At 38.8% G+C, this 18,508-nt stretch overlaps 2 protein-coding genes across 6 annotated transcripts; both read left to right on the top strand.

Moving 5' to 3' along the window:
- Positions 1–328: 328 nt before the first annotated feature.
- On the top strand, positions 329–5,231 carry LOC105917291 (NPC intracellular cholesterol transporter 2). 4 transcript variants are annotated; one of them, XM_021310400.2, is made up of 5 exons: positions 329–373; positions 636–741; positions 4,530–4,637; positions 4,730–4,902; positions 5,076–5,231. In XM_021310400.2, exons 2-5 carry the CDS (start codon positions 660–662, stop codon positions 5,160–5,162), a joined length of 450 nt encoding a protein of 149 aa, XP_021166075.1. In that variant the 5' UTR covers positions 329–373; positions 636–659; the 3' UTR covers positions 5,163–5,231. The 4 variants fall into 4 exon arrangements, with proteins under 4 accessions (XP_021166075.1, XP_012707530.1, XP_036006828.1 ...); XM_012852076.3 differs by having other exon boundaries at positions 372–466; XM_036150935.1 differs by lacking the exon at positions 329–373 and adding an exon at positions 404–422.
- A 4,796-nt stretch (positions 5,232–10,027) lies between these two features.
- On the top strand, positions 10,028–13,272 carry LOC105917320 (NPC intracellular cholesterol transporter 2). Of its 2 annotated transcripts, none has more exons than XM_021310056.2 (5): positions 10,028–10,129; positions 10,232–10,337; positions 12,573–12,680; positions 12,776–12,948; positions 13,122–13,272. In XM_021310056.2, the coding sequence occupies exons 2-5, from the start codon at positions 10,256–10,258 to the stop codon at positions 13,206–13,208; spliced, it is 450 nt and encodes a 149-aa protein (XP_021165731.2). In that variant the 5' UTR covers positions 10,028–10,129; positions 10,232–10,255; the 3' UTR covers positions 13,209–13,272. The 2 variants fall into 2 exon arrangements, with proteins under 2 accessions (XP_021165731.2, XP_021165735.2); XM_021310060.2 differs by having other exon boundaries at positions 10,057–10,123.
- The last annotated feature ends 5,236 nt before the right edge of the window (positions 13,273–18,508 follow it).

The following is an 18,508-nucleotide window of genomic DNA, read 5'->3' as shown; positions in this document are numbered from 1 at the left end:
TTAACAATATTTTTACACCATTTTATTTGAAGGTACCATTCATTGGGTCAATGCCATTCATACTCAAGCCCAGATGTATTCACTCTTTCTTATGTGACATTGTTTATTTGCCACATGAAATTATGACCATTTGAATTATTATGCTCTTTTATTGCTCATAAACCCCGGAAACAAAGACTGGGAAGCTTTAGATGTGTTTCCTGTCCGGCAGGGGGCAGTATTGCACCTTGACATACTAAAGCTGCTTTGGACCGGCAGAGAAGTTGTTTGCCAACCGCCATAAAACAATAGAAGAAGAAGAAGAAGAAGAAGAAGACCGGCAGAGAAGAAGAGCCAGGAGGAAACAAGGCGTGACTTGAATCGCGTGATTTGGGTGAGTAACAAACAGTGTTGGTTTCACTGTGTAGGGCGTCTCGTTTAAGGTACACTGAGCTCACTTAAGAGTTTCACATCTCTAAATACTACCGTAGGTACCCATTTAACACTGGACACTCGTCCTGTTCGTGTTTATCTACTGCCTTGCTCGCTTCCTTGTAAACTTTTTTGTTCGGTGCGACGAAACGCTCATGTTTTATCTATTAAGGTAAAAGTTGATGTAACTGTTTTTAATAATGGATTGTATCTCTATGTTTTAGGGTCAGACACAGAAAGACGGAAACATGGAGGTTCGGACCGGCTTGATTGTTTTGTTCTGCTTAATGGGGCTCACCTGGGCGCAGCCGGTGAAGTACATTGACTGCGGTGAGTTTTACTTCACTTTAGGACTCTCCCTCTATGCTTAGTGCTAACTCCCCATTCTTTCTCATTAAATGGAATTAAGGGCTATCTATCATCTATCTAAAAAAAAAAAAAAGCGCATTAGGAAATATGTGGGTATAAATTTGAAAGTAAAGTTGTTTCTGTTTTAAAGATTGTTTGCTCACCATTTATTTTCAAATGATGACTAAAAAGAAAGTCAATGATGAAAACTGAATGTTAATAATTAACCTTGAGATCCCCCCCCCCCACCTGATTAAACTAGGACGTTTATGTCATTTTTAATGAATATGTTTGTTTTTGGGTGCAGGAAGATTTGCATAGATTGAGAGGCGGAAAAGGCCAGAGAGCAGCGACTTCATCAGTCATTGAATTCAGCTTTGTTGAAAATCCCACTTCTCTTTTTTTTTCTTTTTTTTTTTTGAGGGTGGTTTCTGAAATAAAAAAAGCCTAGCTTTAGCTTATTTTATTTTCAGACTCGTTTACTATATTAACTGAAAAAAAAGCTTTTTGCGTCCCTATGTTTTTTACAGAACCAGTTTAGTTCTATAACCATTATCTCAGAGAAACACTTCAGATGGTGTTGAAAGGTTTCCTGGTATTCTAGCTGTCGAGTTTTTAATTTCATTATGGTTCTGCATTTGTTGGTTTCCCTGGAGAGACAGTTTGTTTGAAGTCACTCACCCGGCTCTATGCTGTAATTTAACCACTCCTTAATGTTCCTTCTCTGCTGAGTCTACAATGCAGTAGAGCAATCTTATGTTCAGCAGGTCGTTTATGATTTTTATTTATTTTTTTTTTGAAACTGGGGGACTGCAGTGGCTTCACATGGATGAATAATTAAAGCACTCCTTTTTGTAGGCTTTCTTGGATATGAGGAATTTTATTAATAAAACCTTTATTTAACCAAATAAAAGACCCATTGAGACCAAGACTACTTTGACAAGGGTGACATGGCCAATAAAGGCCGTAGTATACGTCATAGTGGACAAGACGAGCAGTGATATTACAACCACTAAAATATATAAACTGCAAGCAATTTGACAGATGAAGGGCAATAGTTATTGTTACAGTAACAATATAAAACTTAAAAGCAGTTATCATTTTAAGATAAAAACAGGCACTTTAAGTAAATTGTTGCTGGTTTCTTAAGATACAGCAGAGGGCTGCAAGTAAAACCAGTTCTGAGTTTCAGTTCAAATTGGAGGGGGGTGGGGGGGGGGTAACTTTCCCATTTAGGTTTGAACGTCAGACGCAGAGAAATGCAATAGGAAATTTGATCATAAGGCACCGTGGCTTTCAGTTCTCCAAAGAAAAGTGCATAAATAAGTATTTTCCAAACCGGTAAAAGCCTTGTAAACCTAATGCAGTCATGCAGTGTTTATATTTCCTCACATTCAAGGAAGCCATGTCAGCATTAGCATACAGTTCAGTGGTGGGTGAGGTGGTTATGACCATTGATGAACCTCAGAGCACAGTGGTACATCAGAGTCAAGGACTGAAGGCAACTGGTTGAAGCACACATTTACCAAAATCATCATGATCAAGTACTGGCAGAAAAGTGTCAATCAGAAGCTCTGATGGAGAAATTGGAATTGTTTCTGTAATAGAAACAAATGCTCCCTTGATTTGGAGATAAAATGTTCAAGATTGGACCTTAATGCAGCATTTGACACTGTTGGTCACTCCATAGTGTTAGAGCGCCTGGAAAACTGGGTCAGCCTTTCTGGTACAACACCCGACTGGTTTAATGGACTCACAGTCACCTGGTCTACATCACCAGGTGACTATGAATACATTCAAGCACTGAGTAAATGCTTTGAGGAAATCAATGCATAGATGTGCCAAAATTTTCTTCAGTAGAATTCAATTGAACCGATCAGGCCTGAAATCTGGGTGAAGTGATTAACTCAAACCTGAACCTTCAAGGGCATCTAAAGAAAATGACAAAGTTGGCCTTCTATCACCTAAAGAATATCTCCAGGTTTAAAGGACTATCTCAGGAAAACTAATCCATGTGTTTATCTTTAGTTGAATTGATTACTGCAACAGTGTCTTCACAGATTTGCCAAAAAAGTCGACCAGACAGTTGTAGCTGATCAAGAACGCTGCTGCCCGCGTCCTCACTAAGACTAATAAAGTAGAGATCACCCCAGTTCTAAAGTCCTTACACTGCTCCGAGTATCTCAGAGAATAGGTTATAAAATGCATCTGTTGGTCTATAAATCCCTGAATAGCTTAGCGCCTAAATACATCAGTGGTGGTCAGTGTTTTTTTTCTTCTCCTTCTCCCCATTGAACTAAAGATGCTCTTTTCTTGCTGTAGCTAAACAAAGCACTGCCACGAGAGTCGTGATGCATTTTTATTTTTTTCTCTGTGTACCTTCAAACTGCGGTCTGAAGCCGATTGTCAATATTAGCTGGTTTTAAGATTTATCGTTGTAATTTTTATCATGTTAACGGAGGAAGAAAAATCGATATTGGCGTCAAGAATCGTCCCCAAAAAATCAGCAGCACGTATCGGTTAGACTGTCAGAATAATCGCATCGGCCTTAAAAAGCCCATATTAATAGATCTCTAACCGGGAGCCCCAGCAGTTTTGCTTCCTGACGTATTTGCGTTGATGTGGGACTCGGGTCAGTTTGTCATTTTTGGAATAACATGATGCATTTACATGCATGTTGATCGCATTATCAATCAGCATAAACCACCCCTTAAATTATACAATTTCATTCCGATCGAGCTTTTATCTGATTACAATATTCTGATTGGCTTGTTTAGGACTCATTTTTATTCTGATCGGCCCTTTATTCCGATTAGTTTTGTCCGTGTAAACGTAGCTGGTGTATCGACCCTCCAGACCGCTCAGGTCTTCTGACTCAAGTCTACATAGAAGCAGCATTTGGTTGTTGCTCCACTTATTGGGAAACCAACTTGTCTTGACTTGCTACTATTCTACTGCAGTGTATTTTCTTCTGTAATGCTCGTTCTGTTCATGTACACCACTGTTACTGAAATGTGCTATACAAATAAACTTGCTTTGAGATGAACTTTAAAAGAAAGCTCCATCAACAATTAATCCGGCATAGTTGTAACTGGTGATTAACTTACCTTGGGCAGTTTTAATTAAAACAAAGTTCTCTGAGAAAACTGGATGTAAACAGACATTAGTTGTAGATTTTTTTTAGCATTTAAAACCAGTTTAATTTTATTCAGACAAATCTGCTCTGCATGAAAGATGGACTGCAGAAATTCAGATGTTTGTGCTATTGAGTTTGAAAAGCAGTGAATTAGAGAATGATCCGAATAATAAAGATCGTAGGCAGCGTTTGATAAGTTTGCGCACAGATTGATGTTTTTTGTATACAGAATCGGTCCTAAGACTGAGCCTTAAGGCATACGTTTTGTGACCGATAAGAAGGTTGAACCAACTTCAGCCGTCTGAACACACTGTCCTACTTGCCAAGTAATCTGTAAACCAAGACAAGTTTGTTTGTAGAGGCCGTTTTTAAAACTAATTTTTAACGCAAAACTGTAATCTGCTTTGACTGAGTTCTTAATTTCTTGTCTAATCTTCAATGGGTCTTCAATAGCTAAAAGGTCTGTTGGTTTTCGACTCCACTAGTTTGCCATGTAGAAATGTAATGCATAGCATAAATGGTGATTAATTTTGTTATCAATGTTGCAGAGGTTATCTCTGAACCTGTACTTTGTTTCTCCTCATCAAACTAAAACTAGCCTACAAAGACCGTTTCTTTCCTTGTCTGTCCTCAGGCTCCACCTCAGGCAAAGTCATCACTGTGGACATCAACCCATGTCCTTCTGAGCCATGCCAGCTTCACAAAGGAGACTCCTACAGTGTCAACGTCACATTCAACAGCAGTGAGTGGTATTTTCCTCCTTGAAATGCTTTCACCTGCCCAATCCAGCAGTTTGGCCTGAATATGTGAATTCTGTTTCAACTCCTCTTAAAGATGTGAATAGTGAAAAGAGCACAGCTGTGGTTCACGGCATTGTCGGAGGTGTCCCGCTCCCTTTCCCCATCCCTGTGGCAGATGGATGCAAGTCTGGAATCCAGTGTCCAATCGTGAAGGGTCAGACCTACAACTATCAGGCTTCATTACCAGTAAAGTCTGAATATCCTTCGGTGAGTTTGCTGCCTCAGCTCCTCATGCGTCACCTTTTTTAAATGTGTGCACATGACTACTTTTGTGGTCTGTTGGAACGAATGAAGCGCATCCTTCCTGCCTTCCTTCCCCATTTTCTCTCTAACTTAAGCTGAGATGCACTGTGGTCACCGACTTTCTTCTGCATTTTTAGATAAAATGTGTCGTGGAGTGGGAACTGAGAGACGAGACCAATGAAGACCTGTTCTGCATCAAATTCCCAGTTCAGATTGTGAACTGAGCCAACGTAACAAAAGAACCTCAGACGAGTTTCTCCTAAAAAGGGATTTAATTTACAGTAAAAAAAAAACTGCATATCGCCAATGATCCTTGTAAGATTTTGTTTTGTTCAATATTTTATTCATCTCAACTGATTTCCTGGCTCACTGCACACACATTCAGCTCTGGAAGACTACAACACTTTTTGTGTCAACTGCCTAATGTTCAATTTAAATTTTGTTGAGTGTTTAAAAATGAGGCTTAAGATGAACAACATTCCACTACTGTGCAAATGTTTACTGGCTGCTGTGTAGTCTTTCTTTACTAATATTTTGTAATATTTCACACTGACCTGCTAGCAGATCTGTTTAATTGGATACTGTAAAAAAAAAATGCAACCAAAGTGCTAATAAAGAAATCTAAACCTTCTTCTTCTTGTTTTTTCCTTCCCTCTTTAGTTTGAGAATGTTTATACCTTTTTGAAATGCTTATGACTAATGAAAACCATTTTACTTAAACATCTATTATAGATTAATGAAATGCTTTATATAATCTATACACAGTAATGGGATACACTAACTCAATCACTGATGCACTCCACAAGGAAGTCACAAAAGATCGAAGAAGCTGGCCTTTCAGTGCCATTAAAAGCACATTCATAGAAAGTTGACTGGAAGGAAAACGTCAGGTCTTGAATCTGGTGAAGCAAGATCCATCCGAGGGTTTGGGAGAGATTGACATGACAAACATGGTTTGTTGCTTCATGAGAAAGCTGAGTTATATCGGGATATGAGTTACATGTGTTGCATTCCTTGAGTGAAGCCATTCCTGTTCTCGGAACAACCTCAGAGACATCGACTGGGTTCAGGAGAGCTGTGCTGGTCCACTGGAGGCTGGGCTTCTTTCCATTGCACCTCAGCAGTGTTGCAGGCTAACCACCTCCAGAGGGCTGTTTCACAAAACCAAGATGGAGGATTAAACCGGGATTTTCAAGATATCCTGGCTGGATTAAGCTTTGACACGGTTTCATTAAAGCAGTAGCACTTAAAATCCTCTGATTCATTCAGTGTAGCATGTTCCAGACCAGGCTAACAGCGCGGCTCATTATGTTGCCTTCTTGGATCATTCAGTGGTCACACCGATCCGAAACCAATCTGTTATATCAGTGATTCTGTCTTCTTTTTTTTTTTTTTTTTTTTTTCTTTTTTTTTAAATCAGCCTGTTTAATCAGCATTAAAAACCACTGATAAATTAGCATTCAGTGAAGAATGGCAATTTATCAGTGGTTATACTATTATAACCACTGATAAATTCGCATATGCCAATAGTATATACCTTATAGTATAAGGTATATACTATTTATATATATATATATATATATATATATATATATATATGCCAATAGTAATTATACTATTATAAGGTGACGGTTGTCTATTCCACCATTATGAACTATATAATTATCCATGTTGACATTGTTACTGTTTGGGTTTGAAGTCTGATGCTCTAAGTTTGACTGGTCTTTAATAAACTATTGCATCTGTTTAAAGGGATTAGATAAACTGCGAACAAAGACGCAGAGGTGTTGTCAATGAAGCCCGGCGCTGTAACATTTTCCACGAATTTCTGCGACTCTGGGGGGCGCTGTTGTGCTGATTCCTCCAGAACATTTCACCTCAAGTGAATATCGTGTTCAGACTGAAATAGATAAAAACACATTCAGTTTCTCTCTCTCCCCTATGCTTGGATTGCCCTCCAATCTGAACTAATATCAAAACTTGTTCCATTGGGAGCATTGTGCTCTAAGAAACCAACGTAAATCACCCATTTCTCACAGTATAACAAGTGTTTTTGGATAACCCACTATAGCTTTAATCCTGGTGCCTTACATGTTCAGTCAACCGTCACGCCAATCAGAAACCAGTGTGTTTTGTCAGCGATTCTCTCTTATCAATGTGATTTGGTATTTTTTATCAGCCTGCATTAGAATACCACTGATACATTGGCATTCAGTCAAGTAGGTCTACTATTATAACATTATGATGGTAGTCTATATTATTAACTGTATAATTATCCATGTGGACATTGTTACTGCTCCATTGTGTTTCTGAAGACTGTTCTAGGTTTACAGAAAGACTGTTGTTAGACCATTGCATGTGTTGAGAGGATTAGAGAAATGGCTAATCAAGAACCAAAGGTGTTGCCAATAATGTCGGAAGTTACGCCATTTTCCATGACATATCAGATTTTGAGACTCTAGGGCAGAGGCCAGCAACCTTTTCAGTATAAAGAGCCATTTTGCCTACAGTCCACTTGAATTAAACTCGTTCAGAGCCGCAAATGTTGCCTGGCCTTTTGAAAAAAGACAAATTGTAATTTGTGATAAACATCTACTGTAGGAAATATGTTGTCATTGTTCAAGAAACGCCCTTTTATGTCTATTTTGAGGTTTAAAAAAAGAGGATGGATAGGATGTTGATATTTGTGGATAATGATGTAAGAAAAGAATCATAGTTTCCCGCATAATGAAAAAATATTGCTTTAACATTAAATATTATTGCCACTTTTAGCATCATTCTGTTGTGAAAATTAAAAGCAATTGTTCCAAGAGAAATCTGCTAAAACCTGCATTTTTTTATCATTATTACATTTAAATACCATAATAAAAGTATAATTTGTTGCCAAAGTTACCAAGAGCCACTGTAGAAGGTCCTAAGAGCCACTTGCGGCTCCAGAGCCACATGTTGCAGACCCCTGCTCTAGGGGGTGCTGTTTTGATGATTCCTCCCTAACAAACGTAGTGTCCCCAAGTGCACAGAACTGATATATCTCACAGCCCCAAAAGGAAAAATATACAACTCATGAGGCCTGGTGGCTTAACAACTGCTAAGAAAAAAAATGTGATGTTATTTGATAACATCACATTTATCCGACCAAGCCCCCTCCACCTGGTGGTCAGAGTTTACAAGGAACTGGACAAGAGCTTGATTTAGGAGACATTGAAGACAGAATGGACTTACCTGGGAGCTAGAAGCAAACGGAGGAATGGGTCAATTATGGTCATTTTAAATGGACCTAAGAACCAGGGCCCCAACTTACTTGAGTACGCCTAAAGGGGGAAGTTCTCGGATGACAGCCAGACCTCCTGAATGGGCTGGTAGGTAGAGGGTGGAATCAACATACTTCTTGTTCTGAGCTGATGTACAGTTCAACTCTGCTTTGGTCTGATCTCAGAACTTCTTGCAGGCCTTTAGGTGACTCCCAATCTGACGGTAGGATATTTTCTGGGAAGGCAGACAGCAGAAGTGTTGGCCTAAGTAAGCTTCGAAAGGCTACCTTTCGGCAGTGGTGGAGATGTGACTCTTATGTGCATATTCCACCCATGTGAGGTGTTGACTCCTGGAAGTTGGACTATCCTCATAGAGAATGTGGAAGGTGTTCTTGAATTCCTGGTTCATACGCCCTGATTGGCCATTGGTCTGTGGGTGGATAATTGGACCTTGGCCCAAGGTTGGTGCAGAAGTCTCGCCAAACTTTAAAAAAAATTAACTTGGGGTCTCTGTCAGAAAGTATTTCGGATGGGATGCCATGTAGTCTGAAAATTTGATAGAACAACAGTCATAGAGTCAGATGGGCTGAAGCAAGTTCAGCGAGACTGATGAGATGGCAAGCTTTAGAGAATCTGTGAATTATGGTAAGAAGAGGGTAGACTGGTATCAAAGTCCAGGACAATAAGGGACCATGGTGGATTGGGTGTAGAGTGGCTAAAGAAATCCAGATGAAGGTTTATGGGAGTTCTTGGCACATACAGGACAAGCAGCTAGAAAGTCGGCAACGTCTTTATTGAGGTATGTGTGGCAATATGACCATTGTGTGTTGTTTGCATGTTTTATTTTTATTCTTCCAGTGTTTAGTTTGGGTTATTTAACCATGTAGTGGTGTTTGGGAAGTTATTTAATTTTGCTGTTATTGATTTATTGTTTTGGATTTATTTTAGGCCTGTGGAGTGGGTGATCTTCAAGAGGGGTTTTTAGAGAAACAGACTTCTGTGAGAGAAGAATACAGAGAGTTAGCCCAGGAGAACCATAGATAAACTAGGAGCTAGGACTTGGTCAAGTACCGCTCAGGGAGAGGTAATGCTCTGACTCCTTCCAACTGTCTCCAGTTGCCTTAAAAGCTCCTCCTAATTGCCGTGGATGCACAACACACCACACTTCCACAGAACCGCATACCTGACGCAAATGGCTAATGTGCAATAGTCCCTAAACCTAAAGAGCACGAAATTTAGAGCAATACTAGGTTGGCGGGGCTCTGTAGCCTTTATTTTTGTGGCAACCAGACAATCAGCTATCGCATAACGGGTCAAAGCTATAAATTGGGCGTTATCATTTAGTATCCAAGTGTGACATACATGCCCTTTATCCTTTCTTCAGTCCGTTGTGCTTCAATCTTCCTCAGCTGCTGCCGCAGAGTGTTCCTAAATGCTTTCCTGTATCCTGGACCGAGCTTGTCCAGAAGAGAGTAAACATTCTCAGGATATTGGGTGTTGAGCTTCTCAATCACCCAGTCAACAGTCCAAGGAAGCGCTCTGCTCTCACCACTAGGCCACCATTCCATCTAAGCCTAAATAAACCTGTTCTACTAGTCTGTTTTCAATTTCCCATAAGCGATATACAAAACTTGTGGAAGAAGCTTTTCTGGTTTGGCTCATGTGCAAAATGTTGTGAATGGCAGAAAACGAACATGCTATCAGCTGGTGATGGAAGCATCGTGCTTTTCTTCTGCAGGGACAGAAAAAAAGGCGTGACTTGAATCACGTGTTTTGCGTAAGTAACAAAATTGTTTAGGTTTTAGTGTGGGAGGGCGTCACGTTTGTGTTTATTTAAAGGTGTACATCTCTAAGTACAGTACATACCCAAGTCACCCTGAAGACTCATCCTGTTCGTGTTTATTTGCTGCCTTACTGCGAAGTGCGACTTCCTTGTAATTGCAGCTTTTCATCATGTTTTTCTTTTTTTATTATTAAAATAATTAATGAGGTAAAAGTTGATGTAAATGTTTTTAATAATGGATTGTTTATCTATGTTTTAGGGTGAGACAGAGAAGGACAGAAACATGGAGTTTCAGACCGGTTTAATCGTTTTGTTCTGCTTAATGGGGCTCACCTGGGCACAGCCGGTGAAATACGTCGACTGCGGTGAGTTTTACTTCAGTATTTCCCTTTCCAATTAGTGCTAACTCCCCATTCTTTCTGTTTAAATGGAATTATGATAAAGAATTAAAAAATTGTGCTGCTGTTTCATGCTGTTTCCAATAAAAGGCCATATTTACTCACCATTTATTTTTAAATGTGGGTGCTCTGGTCCTTTTTGATCGGTCCTATTAGTAATTGCACTAAAAAGAAAGCCAGTGATGAAAACAGAATATTAATAATTAAACCCGAAACCCCCTCCTAATCTAATTAGGAAATTGATTTGAACGCTTTTGAATTAATTAGTTAGTTTGTTTTTTGGCACAGGAGGATTTGCATAGACTGAAGGGTGGAAATGACCAGAGACTGATAAATGTATCAATCGCTGGCTGCAGCTGTGTTAAAAAAATTCTAGCTTTTATTTTCATGCAGTTGAGTGGAGAACTCTGCATATTGTATACCAAAACAAAAGTTATAGAAAAATGAAGTCTTCTATAGAAAGAAAAAAAGACAGTATTTTATAGTCAGACTTATTTACTGGATTAAGTGAAACAAATGCTTAAAGGTTTTACTTTCTCATGATTTACAGAACCAGTTTGGTTGTATACCCACTGTCTTTGAGAACCGCCTCATACCTGTGGTGCATGGCGTTCAAAGGCTTGCTGGTATTCCAGCTTTGGAGTATTTCATTTCATTACATAATTCTTTTGCATTTGTTGGCTTCCCTGCAGGGACGGCTTGTTGGAAGTCACTCACCCGGCTCTATTCTGTAATTTAGCCACTCCTTAATGTTGATCTTGTTTTGGAACCAAGATTTTGATCCCTTTACTCTTTAGCATGAGGCAGCATGGCCTCTTTAAGTAGTTTTGATGTATTGAAACAGTTAATGATCTCTGGTAAGTGATAAGTATAGCATATCTTTGTTGGCTTTCTTTTTATCATTATTAAAACTTTATTTAACCAAATCAAAGACCCACTGAGATCAAGACTTCTTTCATAAGGGTGACGTGGCAAAGAAATGCAGCAGTATACGTCATAGTGGACAAGACGAGCAATGATATTACGACATCCACTAAAATATATAAACTGCAAGCAATTTGACAGATTAAGTGCAAGAGTTATTGTTACAGTAACAATCTAAAACTTAAACAGTTATAATTTTAAGATAAAAAAAACAAGCAATGTTTGAAAAAAATATTTTTTTGAAAAAAGGTAACTTTTCCTTTTTTTTCCTTTGTTTGAACTTGAGAAGGAGAGAAATGCAAAATGAAATTTGATCATGAGGCACGACGGCTTTCTGTTCTTTAAAGAAAAATGTATAAATAAGTATGCAAAAAAGTACACCAGAGCCAAGTACTGAAGGCAACTGGTTGAAGCACACATGTACACAATATCACCATTATCATCATTATCAAGTACAGGCTGAAAGGTGTTTCTGTAATAGAAATAAAAATTCACCCTTGATTTGGAGATCAAATGTTTAAGATTAACACTTAAAAAATCTTTGCATCAATAATTAATCCCAGCTACTTGTAATCGGTGACAAGCTCGAAGGTTTTACCTTGGCAGTGTTGATTAAGAGTATATTCTCTGAGCAAACAGATGAGTATTAAAACGCATTATTTTGGACTTTTCAACATTTAAAAACAGTTTTGACTGTAGAAATATCTGCACCGTATGAAAGATGGACTGCAGAAATCTAGATGTTTGTGCTTTTGATTTTGAACAGCAGAAAATTAGCAAATCATCTGAATAATAAAGATCATAGGAGGCATTTGATAAATTTGCACACAGATTAATAATGTAGATTGTACACAGAATCGGTCCTAAAACTGAGCCTTGGGATATGCTTTTTGTGACCTTTAAGAAGATTGAACCGACCCAGGCTCTCTGAACACACTGGCTACTTGCTGAATAATCTGTAAAACAAGAGATGGCTTGTTAAGAGATGCCGTTTTTTTTGGCAAATAATTCTTTGAAGGTAGACTGTGATCCACTGTTGCGCTTTGGCAGAGTCGTTAATATCCAGTATAATGTTGAGTGTGTCTTCAATGGTTAATGAGTCTATTGGTTCTTGACTACTCCTACTGTGTTTCCCTTGTGGAAAAAACACAAATTGTGATTAATTTGGTTATCAATGTTGCAGAGGTTATCTCTGAACTTTTACTTTGTTTCTCCTCATCACCAGACTAAAACTACCTTACAAAGACACTTTTTTTTGATTCCTTGATTGCCCCTCAGGCTCCACCTCAGGGAAAGTGATTGGTGTGGACGTCAGTCGTTGTTCTTCTGAGCCATGCCAGCTTCACAAAGGAGAGTCCTACAGTGTCAAAGTCACATTCATCAGTGGTAAGTTGTATTATCCTCCTTGAAATGCTTTCACCTACCCAATCCAACAGTTTGGCCTAAATATGTGAATTCTGTTTCAATACGTACTCTTAAAGATGTGAATAGTAAGGAGAGCACAGCTGTGGTTCACGGTGTTGTTGGAGGTATCCCGCTCCCTTTCTCCATCCCCGTGACAGATGGATGCGAGTCTGGAATCCAGTGTCCAATCGTAAAGGGTCAGACCTACACCTATGAAGCTTCATTGCCAGTAAAGTCTCTGTATCCTTCGGTGAGTTTGCTTTTCAGCTCTTAATGCGTCACCTTTAAATGTGTGCGCGTGACTGTTTTTGTGGTCTGTTGGAACAAATTATTGGATGAATGAAGTCCTGCCCTCCTTCCCTATTTCGCCTCTGACCTAACCTGAGATGCACTGTGGTCACCAACATTTTTCTGCATTTTTAGATAAACTGTGTTGCGGAGTGGGAACTGAGAGACGACGACAACGAAGACCTGTTCTGCGTCAAATTCCCAGTTCAGATTGTGAACTGAGCCAGCGCAACAAAAGAACCTCAGACGAGCTTCTCCTAAAAATGGATTTAACTTACAGTAAAAACATTGTATATTGCATACCAAAACAAAACAAAAAGTAAGCAAGACTACCACACGTTTTGTGTTAACTGCCTAATGTTAAATTTTAAGAGGTGAACATTTACCTGAATCACCACTTTTTTGTTCTATTTTCTATCTACATTTTATTCCTACTTGATTTTGTTCTGTTTTATTTTGCTATATTTTAATCATGTAAAGCACTTTGCATTGTCCTTGTACTGAATCGTGCTATTTAAAAAATTTGCCTTGCTTGCCTTGCCTTAAAAACAAGGGTTAAGATGAATAAGATTCCAATACTGTTCAAATGTTATCTTTACTAATATTTTGTAATGTTTCACACTGACCTACTAGCAGATGATCAATGTTCAAATGGATGGTGTAAGAAAATGTGATACCAAAGTGCTAATAAAGAAATCTAACTTGAGTAATTTGTATTCCTTGCAGTTTGAGTTTGTACTTATTTTTTATTATTTACTCAGAAACTCTAAAATAAACCTAAAGAATATATATAAAATACTTAATAAAATCTAAATATAATTCTGGGGAAAACTCCTCATTAAACAGTCACTAATACCATCAACAAAGAAGGTACATCCCAAAAGGTCAAAGAAGTTGGCTTTTCACAGTGCTGTCAATGCACATTAATGGAAAGTTGAGTGGAAGGAAAAACGGCGGCCTGTCGGCTCATGACGCAAGGCCTATCCAAGGGTATGGAAGAGATTGACAAGGTGTGGATAGCAACTAGTTTGGTGCTTTAAGAGGCAGCGCACAGACTTATTCAGGACATGAGTAACATCTATTGCATTCCTTGTCTGAGCTATGGACAACCTCAGAGACATCTTATAGTAAATGCTTATACTTGTAAGCCAAGGCAAGGCAAATTTATTTATATAGCACATTTCAGTACAAAGACAATGCAAAGTGCTTTAGATGATTAAAACAGTTTAAGTAGGACAGTCGAAGGCAGTCCTAAACAAATATGTTTTTAATCTTGATTTAAAGGAACTCAGGCTTTCCGCACTTTTACAGTTTTCTGGAAGTTTGTTCCAGGTAAGTGAAGCATAGGAACTAAATGCTGTTTCTCTCTGTTTGGTTGTGGTTCTAGGTATGCAGAGTAGGCTGGAGCCAGAAGACCTTAGTGGTCTGGGGGGTTGATGCACTTATAACAAGTCTGTGATGTATTTAGGTGCTAAGCAGTTCAGGGATTTATTAACAGAAGTATTTTGAGGTCTATTCTCTGAGATACAGGGAGCCAGTGTAAGGACTTTAGAACTGGGGTTATGTGCTCTACTTTCTTAGTCTTAGTGAGGACGCGGGCAGCAGCGTTCTGGATCAGCTGCAGCTGTCTGATTCATTTTTTTAGGCAGACATGTGAAAACACCATTGCAGTAATCTATTCGACTAAAAATAAATGCATGAATTAGTTTTCCTGAGGCAGTCCTTTAAACCTGGAGATGTTCTTCAGGTGATAGAGGGCCAACTTTGTAATTGTCTTTAGGTGCTTTTGGAGGTTCAGGTCTGAGTCCATCACTAGACCCAGATTTCAGGCCTGATCAGTGGTTTCTAGATTAAGCGACCGAAGCTGTGTGCTAACTTTTGATCTCTCCTCTATTAGTCCGAAAATTATTACTTCAGTTTTGTTTTTATTCAATTGAAGAACATTTTGGCACATCCACGTATTGATTTCTTCTAAGCATTTGCCCAGTGCTTGAATGGGTTCATAGTCATCTGGTGACATAGAACTGTGTGTCATCTGCATAGTTATGGTAACTGTTGTTGTTTTTTTTTTTATCATCTGAGCTAGAGAGAGCATGTAGATATTAAATAGGAGGGGACCCAGGATGGACCCTTGGGGAACCCCACATGTGATTTCTGTCTTCTCTGATGTAAAGTTACCTACTGACACAAAAAAGTCCCTCACTGCAAAAACGGAACTAAAAATAAGTAAAATGTTCTTAAAATTAGTGTATCTGTCCTTGATTTATGCAGGTAAACAAGACGATCTGCCAATAGAATAAGATTTGTGCACTTAAAATAGGAACAATTCATCTCCATCATCTTATTTCAAGTGCAGGATGTCTAATTATCTTAATTTAGGGGTCAAAATACTAATTCCATTGGCAAATGATCATATTTACCTGTTCCGATCAAGGACAAAAACACTATGTTTAAGAACATTTTGCTTATTTTTAGATCCGTTTTTGCAGTGCTGTCCTTCAGGTAGGATTTAAACCGGAGTTGTACCAGTAAAGAGAGCTGTACCAGGAAGGACAACCCAGGTTTCCAGGAGTGATCAACAGTATCAAATGCTGCACTGAGATCCAGTAATACCAGCACTGTGGTTCTTCCACATTCCTCGTTTATATGGATGTCATTAAACACCTTGATAAGGGCGGTCTCTGTACTGTGGTGAGCACGGAAACCTGACTGGAAAACGTCAAAGCGGCTGGTCGTTGTTAAGAAGGTGTTTAATTGTTGAAACACAGCTTTTTCAATAATCTTACTGATAAAGGGGAGGTTTGAGATGGGCCTGTAGTTCTGGAGTAGAAGTTTGTCTAAATTGTTCTTTTTCAGCAGTGGTTTGATAATTGCTGTTTTAAGGAACTGGGGGAAAATGCCTGACAGAAGGGATATGTTGATTATCTGAGTCAAATCAGACGCTATGACAGGCAAAACTTTCTTAAAGAAAGCTGTGGATAGAACATCAAGGCAGCAGGAGGAGGAACTTAGCTGCTGAATGATCTGCTCTAAGCTTTTGTAGTTTATTTGGCTGAATTGGGACATTTTGTCAAGATATGTTCTAGTTGGAGACAGCTTTAGTTCTGAACTTGATATGGATGTACAAATTGATCCTCTAATCTTTAGGATTTTCTCAGTAAAGAAGTTAACAAATTCATTACAGGCTCTGGTGGAGTGGAGTTCAGAAGTCACGGACACAGGAGGATTTGCTTACCTGTGGACCATGGCCAATAAGGCAAGAGTATTATTAATGTTTTTGTTGATGATCTCTGAGAAGAAAGATTCTCTTGCATTTTTCAGTTGTAGGTTATTTCTGTAAAGTCTCTCTTTATAGATGTCTCAGGGAATCTGGAGTTTAATCTTTCTCCACCTGCGTTCAGCTTTTCGACACTCCCTTTTTTCACTTCTAACTGCTGGAGTATTTCTCCGCAGAGATTTTTTCTTCCCGGAAAACACTTTAACTGGACTAATGCAATCAATGATATCTGAGACTAGAATGAATGTTATCTACTAGCTCATCTAGTAGCAGAGTAAGCTTGGATAAAAGTTTGCGTGGCATTGTCCTTAAAGATGCGCTTTCTTTTTATGTCCCTTTGCCTAAATGAGTCACTGGAAAATATGCTTTCAAAGGTAACAAACAAGTAATCAGATAGAGCAACATCAGTTACATTGACCTTGGAAACGTTTAGACCTTTAGTGATGATTAAGTCTAAAATATGTCCCTGTTTGTGCGCTTGCTGTCTAACATGTTGAGTTAAACAGCAAAGTTAAAGTTTCTAAGCGTGTCACACAGTTCTTTTGCACTTCTGTCTTCAGGGTTGTCAACGTGGAAGTTTAAGTCTCCCACAATAATTAAACAGTCCTAATCAACATATATCACAGACAGGGGGTTGGTTTTCTGTTAAAAACATAACATCAAGATTATTGTCAGTAATGTAGTCATTAATTAAAAGGGATTTTCCTGACAGAGATCTAATGTTTAATAAAGCCAGTTTATATGACTTAGTGGTTGATGTTGTCTCTGTGGCAGATTGCATCTGACAGTTTATGACTTTTAAGTACGATTGTTTATTCCTGTTTGTCTGGAAGAGGCTGGTTTAGTCACAGCGCTGGGTTTGTCAGAATGGCTATGTGGAGAGGATGTCAACTGTAGGCCAATCTTAAAAACTTAGTTCACGTTATGAGAAAATTCCAGAAAGGGAACATTTGCGCTTTGTGGAGAAAAAGGGGAGGTGGGTGCAGTCTGGACCGGTGTTCGTGGGGATGGAGGTTTTGGGTTCTCTGTGGGAGTTAAAGGGGAGTCCTCTTTTTGTTCTGTTGAGATCTGGGATGAATTATCCTGTAATTATGATGTAGTATCTTTCTGTGTCATCTTTCTGGCTTTATCTTACCATCTTTGCATCTTTATCTTGGCTTGTTAGGGGTTATCATTTGTTTTGGCACTAGTTGAGATTTGTTTTGATTTGTTTCACTGAATAGACAATGTTTGAAATCAGGCCTTTTGCACCTGACCTCTTCAGAGCGAAACCATCTCTGTTGAACAGATGTCTCCTCTCCCAAAAGATGTTAAAGTTGTCTGTGAAGGTTACAGCTGTTTGTTTCCATGTTTTTTTTTTTGTTTAGCATCAGAACTCTTGGATGATCTCCACAATTAATGGGCACGTGAGAAACACCTTGATATTAAGGCCATCAACTAAATTGAGCAGACAAATGTAATCCTCTTTCATCCATCCATCCATCCATCTATTTTCAATACCTCTGATTTTCTTATCTGGGCGGCGCCGCCCAAGGCCTCAGCTTGTACGATGAGTTTTTCCAGGGTCAGGCGTTCTTTCATGGTTCTTGGAAGGATGTCTGATACATTAGACACCAGGCCACAGTTTGAAGAGTTATAAATCAATACCTCTGTGTTTTTCTTGTTACAGAAATATTTAATCCCACTTACAGATCCATTGCATAATATTAGGGTTCTTGGCCCTGTGGCTTGTTTTTTTCTCTGGTAGCTTAGAGCGAAGATTGTTGACATACCTTTGATTGTTGTCATGATCCTCCTGGGTCTCATGTTGGAGTGAATCTGTTTAATAACAAAATTCCAACATTTCCAGCAGGTTTACTCCTATTATTTGTTGTGCGAACAGCCCGTTGTTTCACTTTTCTTGGGATACTTTCCTGTAGTATCGGGAAAGTATTGGGTGGTTCTTCTCCAAATTCTTTCCAGGGTGTAAAGAGGCATCTTATGTGGATTACTTGAAAACTAAAATAGTCCACACGGGGAAGAAGATAAAAAAATAAATAAATAAATCAAACTTTCTGTAGTTTTGGCTAAGAGATAAAAAGTAAAAGGCAGGAAAATGCAAGCAAGCAGGCAGCAGAGAAAAAAAGTGTCAGAGTGGGCGGAGAGGCAGAGAGTCAGGTGTATAGCGTTGCATCAAGTCTGACGACCCCAAAGCGCTTTACATTACCATCATTTATTCACTCATTCACACCCTGATGGTGGTGAG

This window comes from Fundulus heteroclitus, chromosome 19 (genome assembly GCF_011125445.2).
Source record: "Fundulus heteroclitus isolate FHET01 chromosome 19, MU-UCD_Fhet_4.1, whole genome shotgun sequence".
NCBI lineage: Eukaryota > Metazoa > Chordata > Actinopteri > Cyprinodontiformes > Fundulidae > Fundulus > Fundulus heteroclitus.
This window is presented reverse-complemented; position numbering and strand designations above follow the sequence as displayed.